A 13,805-nucleotide genomic window follows, 5' to 3' on the forward strand; every position below is an offset into this window, starting at 1 on the left:
AGGCCATATATGGCAAACCCACAGCCAACATCATACTTAATGGTGAAAAACTGAAAACTATCCCCATAAGAACAGGAACAAGACAACAGTGTCATCTCTCACCACTCCTATTCAACATAGTACTGGAGGTTTTGGCCAGAGCAATTAGGCAAGAAAAAGAAATAAAAAGAGTTCAAATTGGAAAGGAACAAGTGAAACTCTCACTGTTTGCAGACAACATGATTCTATATAGAAAACCCTAAAGAATCCACCAGAAAACTATTAACTAATCAACAACTACAGCAAAGTTGCAGGGTATAACATCAACTTAGAAAAATGAGTTGCATTTCTATACACTAATAATGAACTAGCAGAAAGAGTACTCAAGAATATAATCCCATTTACAACCGCAACAAAAAGAAGAAAATATGTAGGAATAAATTTAACCAAAGAGGTGAAAGAACTACACACTAAAAATTATAAGACACTATTGAAAGAAATCAAAGAAGACATAAAAAAATGGAAAGATATTCCATGCATGTGGATTGGAAGAATAAATAGTTAAAACGTCCATACTACCTAAAGCAATCTATAGACTCAATGCAATCCCTAACTTCAAAATATACTACAAAGCTATAGTAATCGACACAGCATGGTACTGGCACAAAAACACACAGCTGAATGGAACAGAATTAAAAGCCCAGAAATAAAGCCACACATCTAGGGACAGCTAATCTTTGACAAAGAAGCCAAGAACATACAATGGAGAAAGGAAAGTATCTTCAATAAACGGTGTTGGGAAAACTGGACAGCCACATGCAAAGAATGAAAGTACACCATTATCTTACACCGTACACTAAAATTAACTCAAAATGGATTAGCGACTTGAATGTAAGACCTGTAACCAAAAAAATCCTTGAAGAAACATAGGCTGTACGCTCTTTGACATTGGTCTTAGCAGCATCGTTTTGAATACCAAGTCTCCTCAGGCAAGGGAAACAAGAGAAAAAATAAACAAACGGGACTCCATCAGACTAAGAACCTGTGCAAGGCAAAGGAAACCACGAACAAAATGAAAAGACAACTCACCAACTGGGAGAAAATATTTGCAAATCATATATCTGACAAGGGGTTAATCTCCATAACATATAAAGAACTCACACAACTCAACGACAAAAAAAACAAACAACTCGATCAAAAAATGGGCAGAGCATATGAACAGACATTTCTCCAAAGAAGATATACAGACAAACCTCTTTGAAAAGGTGTTAAGGATTAACAGTTACTAGACCTCCAAGTTTAAAAAGTCAAGAGTAATAATAAAAGAGTCAAATAAGAAATAAAGACTAAAGCGAGACCATATAATTCATACAGATGATCTTGAAAACTATGGTTAAAACATTATTGAGATGTTTTTAAAAACAATGTTAATTTGACAGGTCACGAAAAGAATCTTTCAACCTTTTACAGCATTGACAGTTTTGTAAGTTACTTCAAATCCTTTTTATAATGAGGCAAGTAATGAATTAATTTCAAATAAATAATGCAAATAACAAAATACTATCTCTTTTTACATGAGAAAAGAGAAAACTGTGTGTGCCCAGGCTGCCCCCACTGTGACGTTGCCATCACCGGATGTGAGGGCACAGGCTTTGTGGGGTCTTTCGGCACTATTCATCTTACCGAGGTTGGTGTCTCCTCTTGCAAAGCCACATTCGAACAGTTTTTTGCATTTTAATGCAGGCTTCAGCTCGGTATTTTATTTTGTTTTTCACTATGTGTAAGCGGAGAATATAATAATAGAAAATTATTCAGTTTAAATCAGACATATAATATTTTAAAAAACCACTCATTTCCGCAAAGCAACTCTTAAGAAACGTGAAATCGTGATGAACATGCTATACTAGACATCCAAATCAGGAAGTTTAACATTTCTTTAATTCCTTGTACTTCTTAAAATAAAAAGTACATATGCATATGGCTAGGTTAACATTTCAAACGTATTAGCTCCTTACTATGCTACACTGTTGCTTCGCAAACTGTCCTAGGCGATGCCAGTCTATGAAACGTTACTGGGTGTCTTATAAAGAAGATACACCTGTCAAAGGAATTTAGGAAAAGCTATATGCTGCACCTCCTCTAGGAGATTTGCAATGAACATACTGAGGGAGGCCCCTGAGAAGCCTACAGCAAAGGAACCTATTTAATGTCAGTCACGCAGAATGTCCCAGAATGACCTGACCTGGAGATGCTGTTTTCACAGATTCCCTACAAAAACCCCGCAAAGATCGTGTCTGTATACTGACGTCAGCACAGCACAACACAGTCCACAAACAAGTGGTATAGTGTAATTTTAATATAATGTGTTTTCTATCAAAATGCAATGTATAAGGCTGAAAGAATTGAACTACAGGGACAAATATGTGCATAGTTTACTTGGAAAGTGACAGGAAAATGAGTTTCTCTCTTTTTCTTTATTATAGTTTTCTTTTTATCTATATTCACAATGGTCTAACAAGACTTCAATAATAATCTTTGTTTGCATGGTTTCTTTTCATTGGATCAAAGGGATTTTATTTTTCTATTAATAAGGAACAGTTTACTGACTCCCCCTCACGTCCTTCAGTGCTCTAGGTATCCTGGAGAGTACGGGGTGGGGGTGGGGGAGAGAGGAAGTATAAATATAATCAAGTTACTGACAATAGTTCCCTGCAGTTAAAGGTTTGCCACAGAGCCTCAGGTAACCAAAAAATATTCTGCCCCTCATCCATTTTGGGTCAGAGAGAAGCAGTTGCTGCCATCTGGCAGAAAAACACACAAAAGCAGCTCAGTCTAGTGTGTGAGAGAACAGCATCTAAAAGAGCAGTGGCAGGAGAAAAGGCCGGAAAGGAAAGCTGGAACTCCACTTTACGGGGTCTTGAAAAGCATTCTTAGACTTCAGACTTCGCCCTTATTAAAGGAGAACCTTAACAGAAGCCTTTTAGTTTAGGGAGAGAATTCTCAGAAGATAACTTGAAAGGCTAGGTAAACCTGTGTGGGAGCGACGGAAGCCACCAGGTCAAGTGCGGCTCCACTAAGCACTGGCAACAAAAAGGAAACAATCTGCCGTATTAGGAGGAACCAACAGGGTTTGTTGACTGACAAAATATGAAGGGACAAGAAAAGAGAGACAAATACAATCTTGAAATTTTTGACATGTGTACTGGTGATGTCATGCAGGTGGAAAGAGAAAAGTTCTGGCTTAAGTCTGGGACTGGGAGACAGTGTAGGCAATGGGGGAGACAGAGGGGAAAGAATCAAGAAAGTGAGCTCTGTTTTGTTGAGAACATGATGAAATTACCTCTCCTACAACAAATTCAGATAAAGAAGGTAACTAACATTGAAAGTCCACAAGTACTAATTTATCACGTACTACATGTCAGGTGTTGAGAAACAAAGACACGGCCCCTGTCATTCAGCACTCACCACTGAGATGAACTTTATAACATTCCACAAATCAATTCATTTTCAAAATAGTTAGAGATCATGCTGTGAAAGAAAACACCTACATTTGATGACGGAGAGTGAACACCACTGAACCTTCTTCCAGCGACTGCAGACAAGCCAGTGATTGACTCGTTTAACCAACTTTGCTAAATGGTCAGGGTCAGACTTCATAATCTGATCAAATTCTGCAAACTAGGAAATAAAATAATTTAATATCAGTATCAAAACACAAATGCCTAGAAACACACAGAGAGATACCAAAACAGAACTCAAATCCAAAATCTAACTTTCTGGAAGGGGTCACAAGCCAATTCACAGACCGGTCCCAGCGGGGACACAGCAAACCAGACACACTTGGCTTGTTTCACTGCTCTCTTCTTCTTCCTCCCTTCAGGACCTTTTCTGTAGGGGAACAGGGGGTTACTCATTGCTAGATAGCAGATTCAGTAATAAAAGCAGAAAAGAAACCTTAAATGACAATTACAGATGGTTGGCAAAAAAGGTTTTATTGAAAAAAGAACGAAAAAAGGGCTAATATATGTCTGAATTGGCTCATCCACATTCTCAGATATCCGCGTGGATCTCCTGACAGGTGAAGGTCGATATAATATAATAAGGCAATACAGCATCAGGTACCACCAAAACTCTCTCTCTCTCTCAACCCCCATCCCTATTTTGGTCAGAGATAAGAAATTGCTACTAAGAGAGAGACAACACAAATAAAAGAGCTATTAGGTTATCAACAAATAACATGCATTATTTCCACAATTTACTACCAAATTACATAATGATTTCTATCCTTTACCAAATATCCCACTATAATATATTGAGGGTATCACACACCTATCAATATAATGACCTCTTATAATCAAAATTAAATGGAAGCTAACATAATGAGATTAAAGATCTTTGAAAATCTGCCTTGTGCTTTCAACATATCCTTCTGATTAATTTTTCTGGAAGCAAAAATAACCAAGTACTTTCTCTATCAGGCTATTAATTCTAGAATAGTTATGTTATATAACCCTGAAATACATGTCAAGTTTATGATAGATATGTATGATTACAGATAGGCCAACGATGAATATTTACATATTCATTTTCTCTTCATGTTTTTTTCTTTTATACAAAATGATACGGGTCCTCTGCAGTAAAAATATTCACAGGGAAGTGCACGCATTGGTAATCCATTACACAGATTTCATCTCATGCCACAAAATGTGAAATCAGATCTATTTATTATGATTTAGAATTCAAGGCACTAGAGATATTTATTAATGATTTTGCTAAATCAAACAAGTATGGTTGGCTATTATATAATAGCAATTGTGTTTAAAATTATGAGGATACAATTAATTATTCAATCAATATTAAAGAAGTTACAAATGGTGAAACTATTAAAAACACTGTGAACAAAAGTATCTATACACTCATTCATTCTAAGGTTTAATAGAAGTCAGCACAAACTCCTGTCCAATTTCCTATGCCTTACACATCTATCATACTGTAACAGAACTCGTTCTCGCAACAAAGACTCAAAAGTGCTGTGAAATTTTTAATTACTGAAGAGTGAGTTAATATGTTTTAGAAAAGCTTTCAGCTTGTTCAAAACAGAAGTATTTTCTGTTTAACCCTTATTTAAGCAAAAAATCAAATTAAACAATGTTCTGATTCCAATACTTCCAAAGCTGGAAAAAAACTGTAAAAACTGTCTAGAGCATTACATATGGTAAACTTTTCCCACGCAGGGAAACACACACACACATGCACGCAGTCGGTGATCATATAACTGAGTAATAGTACAAATCACTAAACACTTACAAATATTCACTGACCCCAATTATCCCTATCTATCATGTTAAAGTCTAAAATAAAAATGTATTTACCTTGCCAGGTCTAAAAAATACTTTTGTTAACCCAAACTTGTAGTCAATTTCGTTTAAGCCCAAAGCTTTAAAAAGAGCCTGAAAAATAAAAGTTAAAAAGTTAAATGCCAACTAGTAATTAATCAGAAAGACAATTTATTGCTAAGAAACTTCTTCTTCGGTGGTATTTGTACCTTACAAAATAGTCTTGGATCTAATCTTGCAAGTTTGTCTGGCATATACTTCTTATACATGTTGTAGAGTTCATGGAACGAAGCTCGGGAGGGGAAACCGCCCTGCATCAAGTCCAAGACAGACACCATGCCTGGATTCACAAACAAACACCAGTCACTGCCAATCGCTGTGCACAAGTCCAAGACAACTCACAGGATCAAATAACTTTACAAATTAATGTTCAGAAAGGGGCAATTTACAGAAATTATCAGCAATGAAATATTACATAGGAAATATCATATTTATACTCAGTATGTCCCAACTTACCCCCTCACCTAAAACTACTATGGCCCAATGTCATCTAAAACTAGCTTGACTAGCCATTTTCTGGAAACAAGCTACTGGTCTCCAGAAAGCTCACATCAAGCTTGTATCTTTTTTTCTGCTCGACACCTGTGTCACAATCCCAGTACACAAGGCAAAGGCCCGCACTGGGCCACTTTCCAAGTCCTGAGGTTCATTTTAGAGTAAGGTTCCTGACAGAGTCTCCAGGAAGTAGCACACACATTCTCAAGTTCTCACCACAGCTTAAACGAAGCACATGGAAAAAAGAAGGGAGAGCGCACCATCCCCTGTGAAGAGCCCCTTTCACTCACCTCTCAAAGAAACTAGCCTCTAGGGGAAAGAGTCTATAGGATGCATATCCCATTTCAGTCTAACTCTTCTAAGTGATTAACTGAGCCTTGAGTAACGTGAGCTTTTCACGTCAGGAAAAGAGTAAAAGAGCCAGGGAAAGGCTCAATACCTATAAATAACGGCAGAACTTTTGTTTACCAAAACGACCTGGATTGGAGTCTCAGGGACTATTCAAATCAATGGAGAAAATTAGATTATTCCATAAAAAGTGTTAAGACAATTGGCTAGCCATTTAGAAAACAAAAATAACATCAGATCCTTACGTCACTCCTTAGACCAAAATCAATTCTTGCTGGTCAAAAATTTAAATTAGCAAAATGAAACTATAAAATGTTTAAAAATGAGTGGATCTTTATTTTCAAATAATCTCATAGGAAAGATAGCCTTTCCGGGCAGTCAGAGTGAATTTTAACCTCTGTGACTGGCAAAGGCGTAAACACCGGCAGTCTTCAGGGTTGGCGAGCACAGGGAACACGCTCCCCGCTTAGTGGACAGTCAACCGGGGCAACCAACTTGGATGGCAACGTGGAGACATTTATCCCTTTGATTCAGTACTTTCTACTTTTACGACTCCAGCCTACCACTTGTCACACGTGTGGGCAAAGACGTGATTAGAGAACATCCATATGTCCACTGAATCATTGTTTACAACAGGAAAAAAAAAGAAGTATCAATTAATTAAATTATGTTACAACCATATGATAGAACATGATGTATTAATTTAAAAGAATAGCACAGAGCTTTATCCAACCAGTATAAAAAGTATATCTAAGACACGACATTAAGCAGTCACCCTGAAAAGTGAGACTTTTTATTTATATTATTCTGCACTATTTCATTTTTGTTACAGTGAACATATATAACTACTATAATTTCTAATGCTAATTAATGAAACACATAAAGGCAATTGTTCCTATGGAAAGAAATCTCCAGAACTAGATTCAGTTCTAGGCTCTGCTTAGAGAAGTCAAAGTAAGGTCTGGTTGGTACTGGCACAATTTTTGCCCATTTCTATCAAATAAAGTACCCTTGGAAATGTACACATGCTCCAGTTCTGAGTCCGTCGCTTGCCCTGGAGCAGAAGACAGCATTTGAACTGTCTCACAGAAGTGCATTAATAATTTCACGAAGCTTTACAAATTACCAAGTCTGTGGCCGCTTTCTCAGCTCTTGAAGCTAATTTACTCTAAAGATCTTTTGACGCCTACAAAAATAAAACTCACCCAACAACCTATCTTCCTTCTATAAACTCCCATGACCTGGGCCTTCCTCGGGAGTCTAGTGAGGAGCTTTGAGGTGGAGCCCCAGCTGGTTATACTCAGAGCCCCTCTTGACACCAGAGAAGCAGCCAGCCCCAAAGTCACAGAGGAAGACGACCTACCTTCTCTCATCTGCCCCTACTTTATCCTGGTGTTGGGTGATCAGAAGATAGTAATTTTAGTAAAAGAGTTCCTAAATTAATTCACTCTCCTTAAACTGGAATAATGGAAATGGAAAGGCAAAGTAGAACTCCAATCTTACTTGTCTTTATTTTAGAAAGCTTCATAAATATTTTTATGAGTTATTGGTATTTTCTGCTTTTTCTCATTACCTAGCCACATGACTAAAACCAAATCTACACTACTTTACTATTATTAATACTTAAAAAAAATCAAACTATTATGAATCAGTGTCATCTACTGAACTGCCAACATATCTTAATATGTCGAAATACCCTGCTTACTGAAAGAGGAACCCTAGCTAAAGCATCAGTGAGCCCACACTCTGCTACTCTAACGGCATACACGGCTTCACCTGCCTAAACATGCCTTTCCAGGACACCAGATGCTCACCTTGGAAGCAAATGATTTACTGTATTAGGCTCAACAAATGCTAAACAGAAATTTAAATGGAAAAAAAAGACAAAGTAAAATAAAGTAAAAATGATCTGAAGAACATATTACAAAACTACATCTATACTATATGTAGGAATATAGCAGACATAAATTATTTAACTTGCCAGTATTTGTTAAAACTAGTCACAAACAAATCTTCCTATTTGCTAGACTGTGCATTTTGTTCAACAAATATTTACTGAGGTTAGTATACACCTTGCACTGCTAGGGGGCAGGGAAATACATGCAGACACAGTTTCTACCCTCAAGGGGTTTATAGATTAGAGGAAGGAAAATTAAATAATTATACAAATATATGTAAAATATATGACTATGAAATGAAGACACTCAGTACCCTTTACCCAGGCAGGCCCCCTTCCCAGTTAGGGATATCAAACAGGCTTTCATAAGGAAATGACAATCAAGCTGAGATGTGAAAGATGAAGACAAAGGTGAGGCAAGAGCTTCTCAAACAGAGGATGCAGCATGTGCACAGGCCCCATGATAGGAAAGAATATGGAGCGTTTACGGAAATAAAATAAAAGCCAGTGTGGCTGGAGCACAGAGAGAAGGGAGAGTGGAAAGAGATGAAGCCAGGGACACATAGGGCCAGACAACAAGGGGCCTCATAAGCTACTAGGATTTTGCTCTTTATCCTAATAATAATCAGAAGCCATTAGAGCATTTTAAGCAGTAAAAAGATACGATCAGACTGGAATCGTAAAGCAGTAATTCTGGATTTATGTGAAGAACAGACTGAGCAAATGCAAGGAGAATACTTAGGAAGCTACAGCAAAAAGCCAGGTGAAAGATGGTGACAGCTTAGACTAGAGGTACCAAAACTCACTGTTCACTAAGAGAGTAAATCTTAAATATTCTTACCATAAAAAAGAAATAGTAATTATGTGACTTGATAGGAATATTAGCTAATGCTATGACGGCAATCATTCTGCAATATACGTGTATCAAATCAACACACTGTACACCTTACCTTACTCTATGTTATACGTCAATTATTTCTCAACAAATCTGGGTAGGACACACTGTTTAGGAGGTCACATCAAAGGGACTGGGGGAGACTGAGCTAGAGAATATATTTATGCTATATCTGTATATATATATATGTGATATACATACCAATATGGTAGCCACTAGCCACATGACTATTTAAATTTAAAAAAATTAAAATTAAATAAAATCTAAAATTCACTACCTAAGTCATTCTAGACACATTTCAAGTGCTGAATAGCCACAAGAATCTGGTGGCTACCATATTGGACAACACAGATACAGACTATTTCCATCATCATGGCAAATTATATTGGACAGCACTGATAAAGAATGAGAAGGAGGGCCAGCCCCTTGCCGAGTGGTTAAGTTCGTGTGCTCTGCTTCTGCGGCCCCAGGTTTCACAGGTTTGGATCCTGGGCACAGACGTGGCACCGTTCATCAGGCCATGCTGAGGCGGCATCCTACACAGCACAAGCAGAAGGAGCACAACTACAATATATGGCTGTGTACTGGGGGGTTTTGGGGAAAAGAAGAAAAAAGAAAATAAGATTGGCAACAGATGTTAGCTCAGGTGTCAACCTTTAAAAAATAAAAAATGAGAAGGAAAACAGGCCTAACCCAAAGCCTGAAAAACTAACAAATAACGTCCAGGTAGAAGATGACCCTGGAGAGGAATCAGGAATGGCCAGAGAATTCAAAGGAAAAGCAGGGACAGATGTTGTTTCAGAAGCCAAGGAAAGGCTATGTTAAAGGGACTGGTCAGAGTCCAGCGCGCTGTGAAGTCCACTAAGATAAGGATGCAAAATGAACATGTGATTTAGAATCAAGGAAATCACTGGTGACCTTATCAGGAATTATTTTCTTGGATGATCAAGGTGGAGGCTGAAGTCTCTTGGGTTAAAGAGTGAGTTGAAGGCAGGAAACTGAGAAAGCAAGAATAGACTCTTCTTGAACAGAAAAGGAAAAACTGGAGAACCAAAAGTAAAGTGAGAGAGGGGGAGGTAGCTGAAAGGGAATGTGGGTCACATGGGTTGGATGGATTTAAGCCGAGGTTTTACTTTGGCAGCCTGGGTTCTGTTCCCACTTGTGGGCCTACACCACTCATCAGCGGCCATGCTGTGGCCGCATCCCACATACAAAACAGAAGAAGACTGGCACAGATGTTAGCTCAGGGCGAATCTTCCTCAGCAAAAAGAGGAAAACTGGCAATGGATGTTAGCTCTGGGACAATCTTCTTCACACAAAAAAAGCATGTTTAAATAGTAATGGGAGAGAACCATTTAAAAGGGAATGGTTCAATATACATAATCAATACTGAAGAGTCACGAGAAGGTAGGAAGGGATGGATTCCAAAGAACCACAGTCTCAACCAGCAAGAGAGGCACTTCGCACTTTCTTAACAGAGGGAAGGTTATGCAGGCAGGGACAAGTGAAGCTTGCCGTTTGCAGTACAGAGGGGAGGCTGCCTGCTGGCAGAGAGCAGGGCGGGGCTGACTGGCCTCTGTGGAGAAACAGAACATGCTGACCAGGGCACCGTGGCAGGGCGGGCTGGAGAGCCCTTCGAGGAGGAGTGAGCCTGAACTTATGAGGGCACCAGTCTGTCTTGCCGAACTTACCTGTGCCGATAAGGCGCCAGGACAGAAGGAGATTCGACAGCTAAGGTCTAGTGAGAGGGGTCAAGGGTAGATGCAGACTCAGGGGAATGGGAGTCTGAAGCTTATACAACTGCGGGAGGGCTTCTTAAGAAAAAGCACAGAATTACGAAAGAATACAAAACAGGTGAGGGCTTTGGAAGGCGCTCATTTAAATGAGGGAAGCTGCAGCTTCAGTGACTTTAGCTTTATAGTAAGTTCGTCTCCGAGAGGAGCAAAACAAGGAGTCAGAAAGGCAAGAGTGTAAGGAAGAGTCGCAAGCCTGAACGAGATCAGGAGGGAAGGAGAGGACCGGCCCTTGGGGAAAGCATGCGGCGGATGGGGAAGCAGCGAGCCTGGTGCCAAGGACTCCCGCGACGGAGCACAGGCAAGGAGCACAGGCAAGGACGCAGCGGGCTGAGAGGCAGGAACGGCAGCTTAACCGAGCCGCACGCAAGTGCCACAGACGCCAAGGGCACCGTGTTTTCATTTTTCTACAACTGGTGGAGTGGGAAGCAAGGAGACCAGAACCTAACTCCTGAGCCAGTCACTGGGGAATGAGAAATGAACTGCTGGACTGCGCAGGCCATAGGCAAGCAACCCACTTAAGGGATATCTAGGTTTGCAGTTAGAGTTTCTGCAAATTTTACTTCAATGATGTAAAAGTTTTATTTCACAATAAACTATACCCCAATATTGCTCAAATAATTTGCCAGCCATGCTTTTCTTTTTTTTCTTTTTTTTGAGGAAGATAAGCCCTGAGCTAACATCTGCTGCCAATTCTCTTTCTGCTGAGGAAGACTAGCCCTGAGCTCACATCCGTGCCCATCTTCCTCTACTTTATATGTGGGATGCCTGCCACAGCCTGGCTCGACAAGCAGTGTGCAGGTCCACACCCAGGATCCGAACTGACGAACCCTGGGCCACCAAAGCAGAACGTATGAACTCAACTGCTGTGCCACCGGGCCAACCCCCATGCTTTTCTTATAATTAAAAAATATATAAGATAAAAAATCTTATTGCACTTAAAAATAATCAAGATAACTGAATTACTTGAAAACACTGCACATATTAAATTGTCTGTGAGCTAAGACTCCTGACACACACTGACAGAGATTATAAAAATAGGGAAATACCTGAACATTGGAGCTGAGACAGAATTTGAGCCCCTTCAAAGTCATGGCTTGTCATCTTTAAATTAGGTTTGATACAACGAATAAAGCTTGCTCCCTAGGAGGATAAAGGTACTTTTTAAGACAATACATATAGCATTCTTATTTCTACGAAAACCAGCAACTTTCAGAACATATTATCATTAACATATGAAGCTTTTTTAAAATATAAACACTAAGGAACTTTAAAACTTTATTAGCACTCTCTTATAATTTAAAGTTTGGAATGAATTTGTGCATTAACACTAATAGTACTGTAAAAATACTCTATTTTAGATTTGAGTGCCCAAAATTGTGTTATTGTAAAAAGAAAAGTCTTTCAATGTAAGATATTTTAACATATTTAAATGACACATTTTGCAGGCTAACGTACACATGATTTTATTCTACATTTAAATGTATTTATACGTTATTTTTCTGTGATAAGAAAACTGCCCCATGATAAGAGGAGTAAATAAAATTATGCCTCTTAAAATTGAGGCAAAACTATAAAAAAAAAATCAACCTCTTTCATCACCTTACTTTCAAAATATACAGTAAGTCTCTAAGCTGCACCACTGCACAGTTTAAAGTTTTGTTTGTTCAGCAACATTTTTAGATGCTTAAAGGCATTCGTTTGGAATCAGTTCTCATGTTACGTTGAATGAGGCAGGGAGAACACTGACGTGCAGAATGAAACTGCTGGGCACCGACGCGGACACACGAGAAGCCAATACACCCAGGTAACTGTTTCTCTTCACAGTAGTCACCTTGCAAACTGAACAGCTAGTTCAACAGTGACGCTCACTGCAAACACTTCTAGAACAACTTTTTAGAAATGCCTTCTTTTTTTAAATCACAAAAGTAATCTCATCATTTTACAGCAGCACTGTATTTGGATGATTAAAATACACTCCTCATCAGACTTTGTTTTAAAAGATGCTTGGTCCTTAAGAGACAAATATTTGCAAACAATGAGGATACGTAAAAGAATTTCTTAATGGTACCAAAAGCAAAGTCTAACAATAAGTTATGCAATAGTAGCATCAATAGATTAAATACTTGGCTTTTCAAAATGACTAGTTGAAAAGGACGAGTACTCAGTTAAGTTCTGTGGTTTGTTTAAAAAATAAGTCTTATCTTGGAGTCATGCCCCATTTACACACCCCACATATCAAATTTATTTCTACGGTAAATTTTTCATCAAAAAACAAAGTGAATCATTAAAATGTCTAGCTAAAAAAAAGGCTCTTAGGGAATGCTATGCTTCCATAACAAGGCATAGAAACGTTATGTCCATTTTTCTCATATCAATATTGCCACATGGGAGAATGTTACTACTACAGCAATAAAATGAAAATGAATTACATGCATTATCTTTAATCATAAAAAAGTACATTTTCCTTCTCCCTAGTAACTAATTATTTTCACTTTCCTCAAACTACAGGGTAATCCTCATTTCATAACATTCAGAGAATGCTATATATTTATAAAATAACTGACATAAAATTTTGCCTTTCAGAACAAACCTAAACAAAATGACAACCATTTTAAAAACTGATATTTTTTTTAATGAAGGAATTTGGTTTAAAATGAATTTCTACTTCCTCCAGATTTCCCCTGCTTATTTGAATAATTACTAACAATAGTTTAAGAGGACTATTTAAAAACTCAGGGTTTTTTTCAGTCTACTTACAGTACTTCGAAGTTTATCCAGTAGCAAATTCAACTGTGTCTGTAGGAGAAAGGAATCACTTTATTATTTCACAAAGTCAAAGTACACAACGTCATACGTTAATATTAGCTCTCCAACATTAGAATAAAATAACATGCAATAACATCAACATGCAACCCATTACAATTTAACAACTTCTGGTGCATAAACTCTTTGACAGTAACATGCAAAATGAATGGCTAACATAATGCCAAGGACAATAA

The 13,805-nt window shown here is 38.2% G+C and overlaps 1 protein-coding gene across 11 annotated transcripts in view; it reads right to left on the reverse strand.

Moving 5' to 3' along the window:
- MYO6 (myosin VI) overlaps positions 1-13,805 on the reverse strand; it is a 153,520-nt gene that overhangs the window by 24,278 nt on the left and 115,437 nt on the right. For all 11 annotated transcript variants that reach the window (XM_046674461.1, XM_046674463.1, XM_046674467.1 and 8 more), the window contains 6 exons: positions 13,564-13,602; positions 11,853-11,946; positions 5,525-5,655; positions 5,352-5,429; positions 3,528-3,657; positions 1,663-1,753 (listed from right to left, as the gene is read on the reverse strand). In XM_046674461.1, coding sequence (XP_046530417.1) covers positions 1,663-1,753; positions 3,528-3,657; positions 5,352-5,429; positions 5,525-5,655; positions 11,853-11,946; positions 13,564-13,602 — 563 coding nt within the window. The remainder of the gene's footprint in view (positions 1-1,662; positions 1,754-3,527; positions 3,658-5,351; positions 5,430-5,524; positions 5,656-11,852; positions 11,947-13,563; positions 13,603-13,805) is intronic.

Source organism: Equus quagga, chromosome 11, assembly GCF_021613505.1.
Source record: "Equus quagga isolate Etosha38 chromosome 11, UCLA_HA_Equagga_1.0, whole genome shotgun sequence".
Lineage (NCBI taxonomy): Eukaryota > Metazoa > Chordata > Mammalia > Perissodactyla > Equidae > Equus > Equus quagga.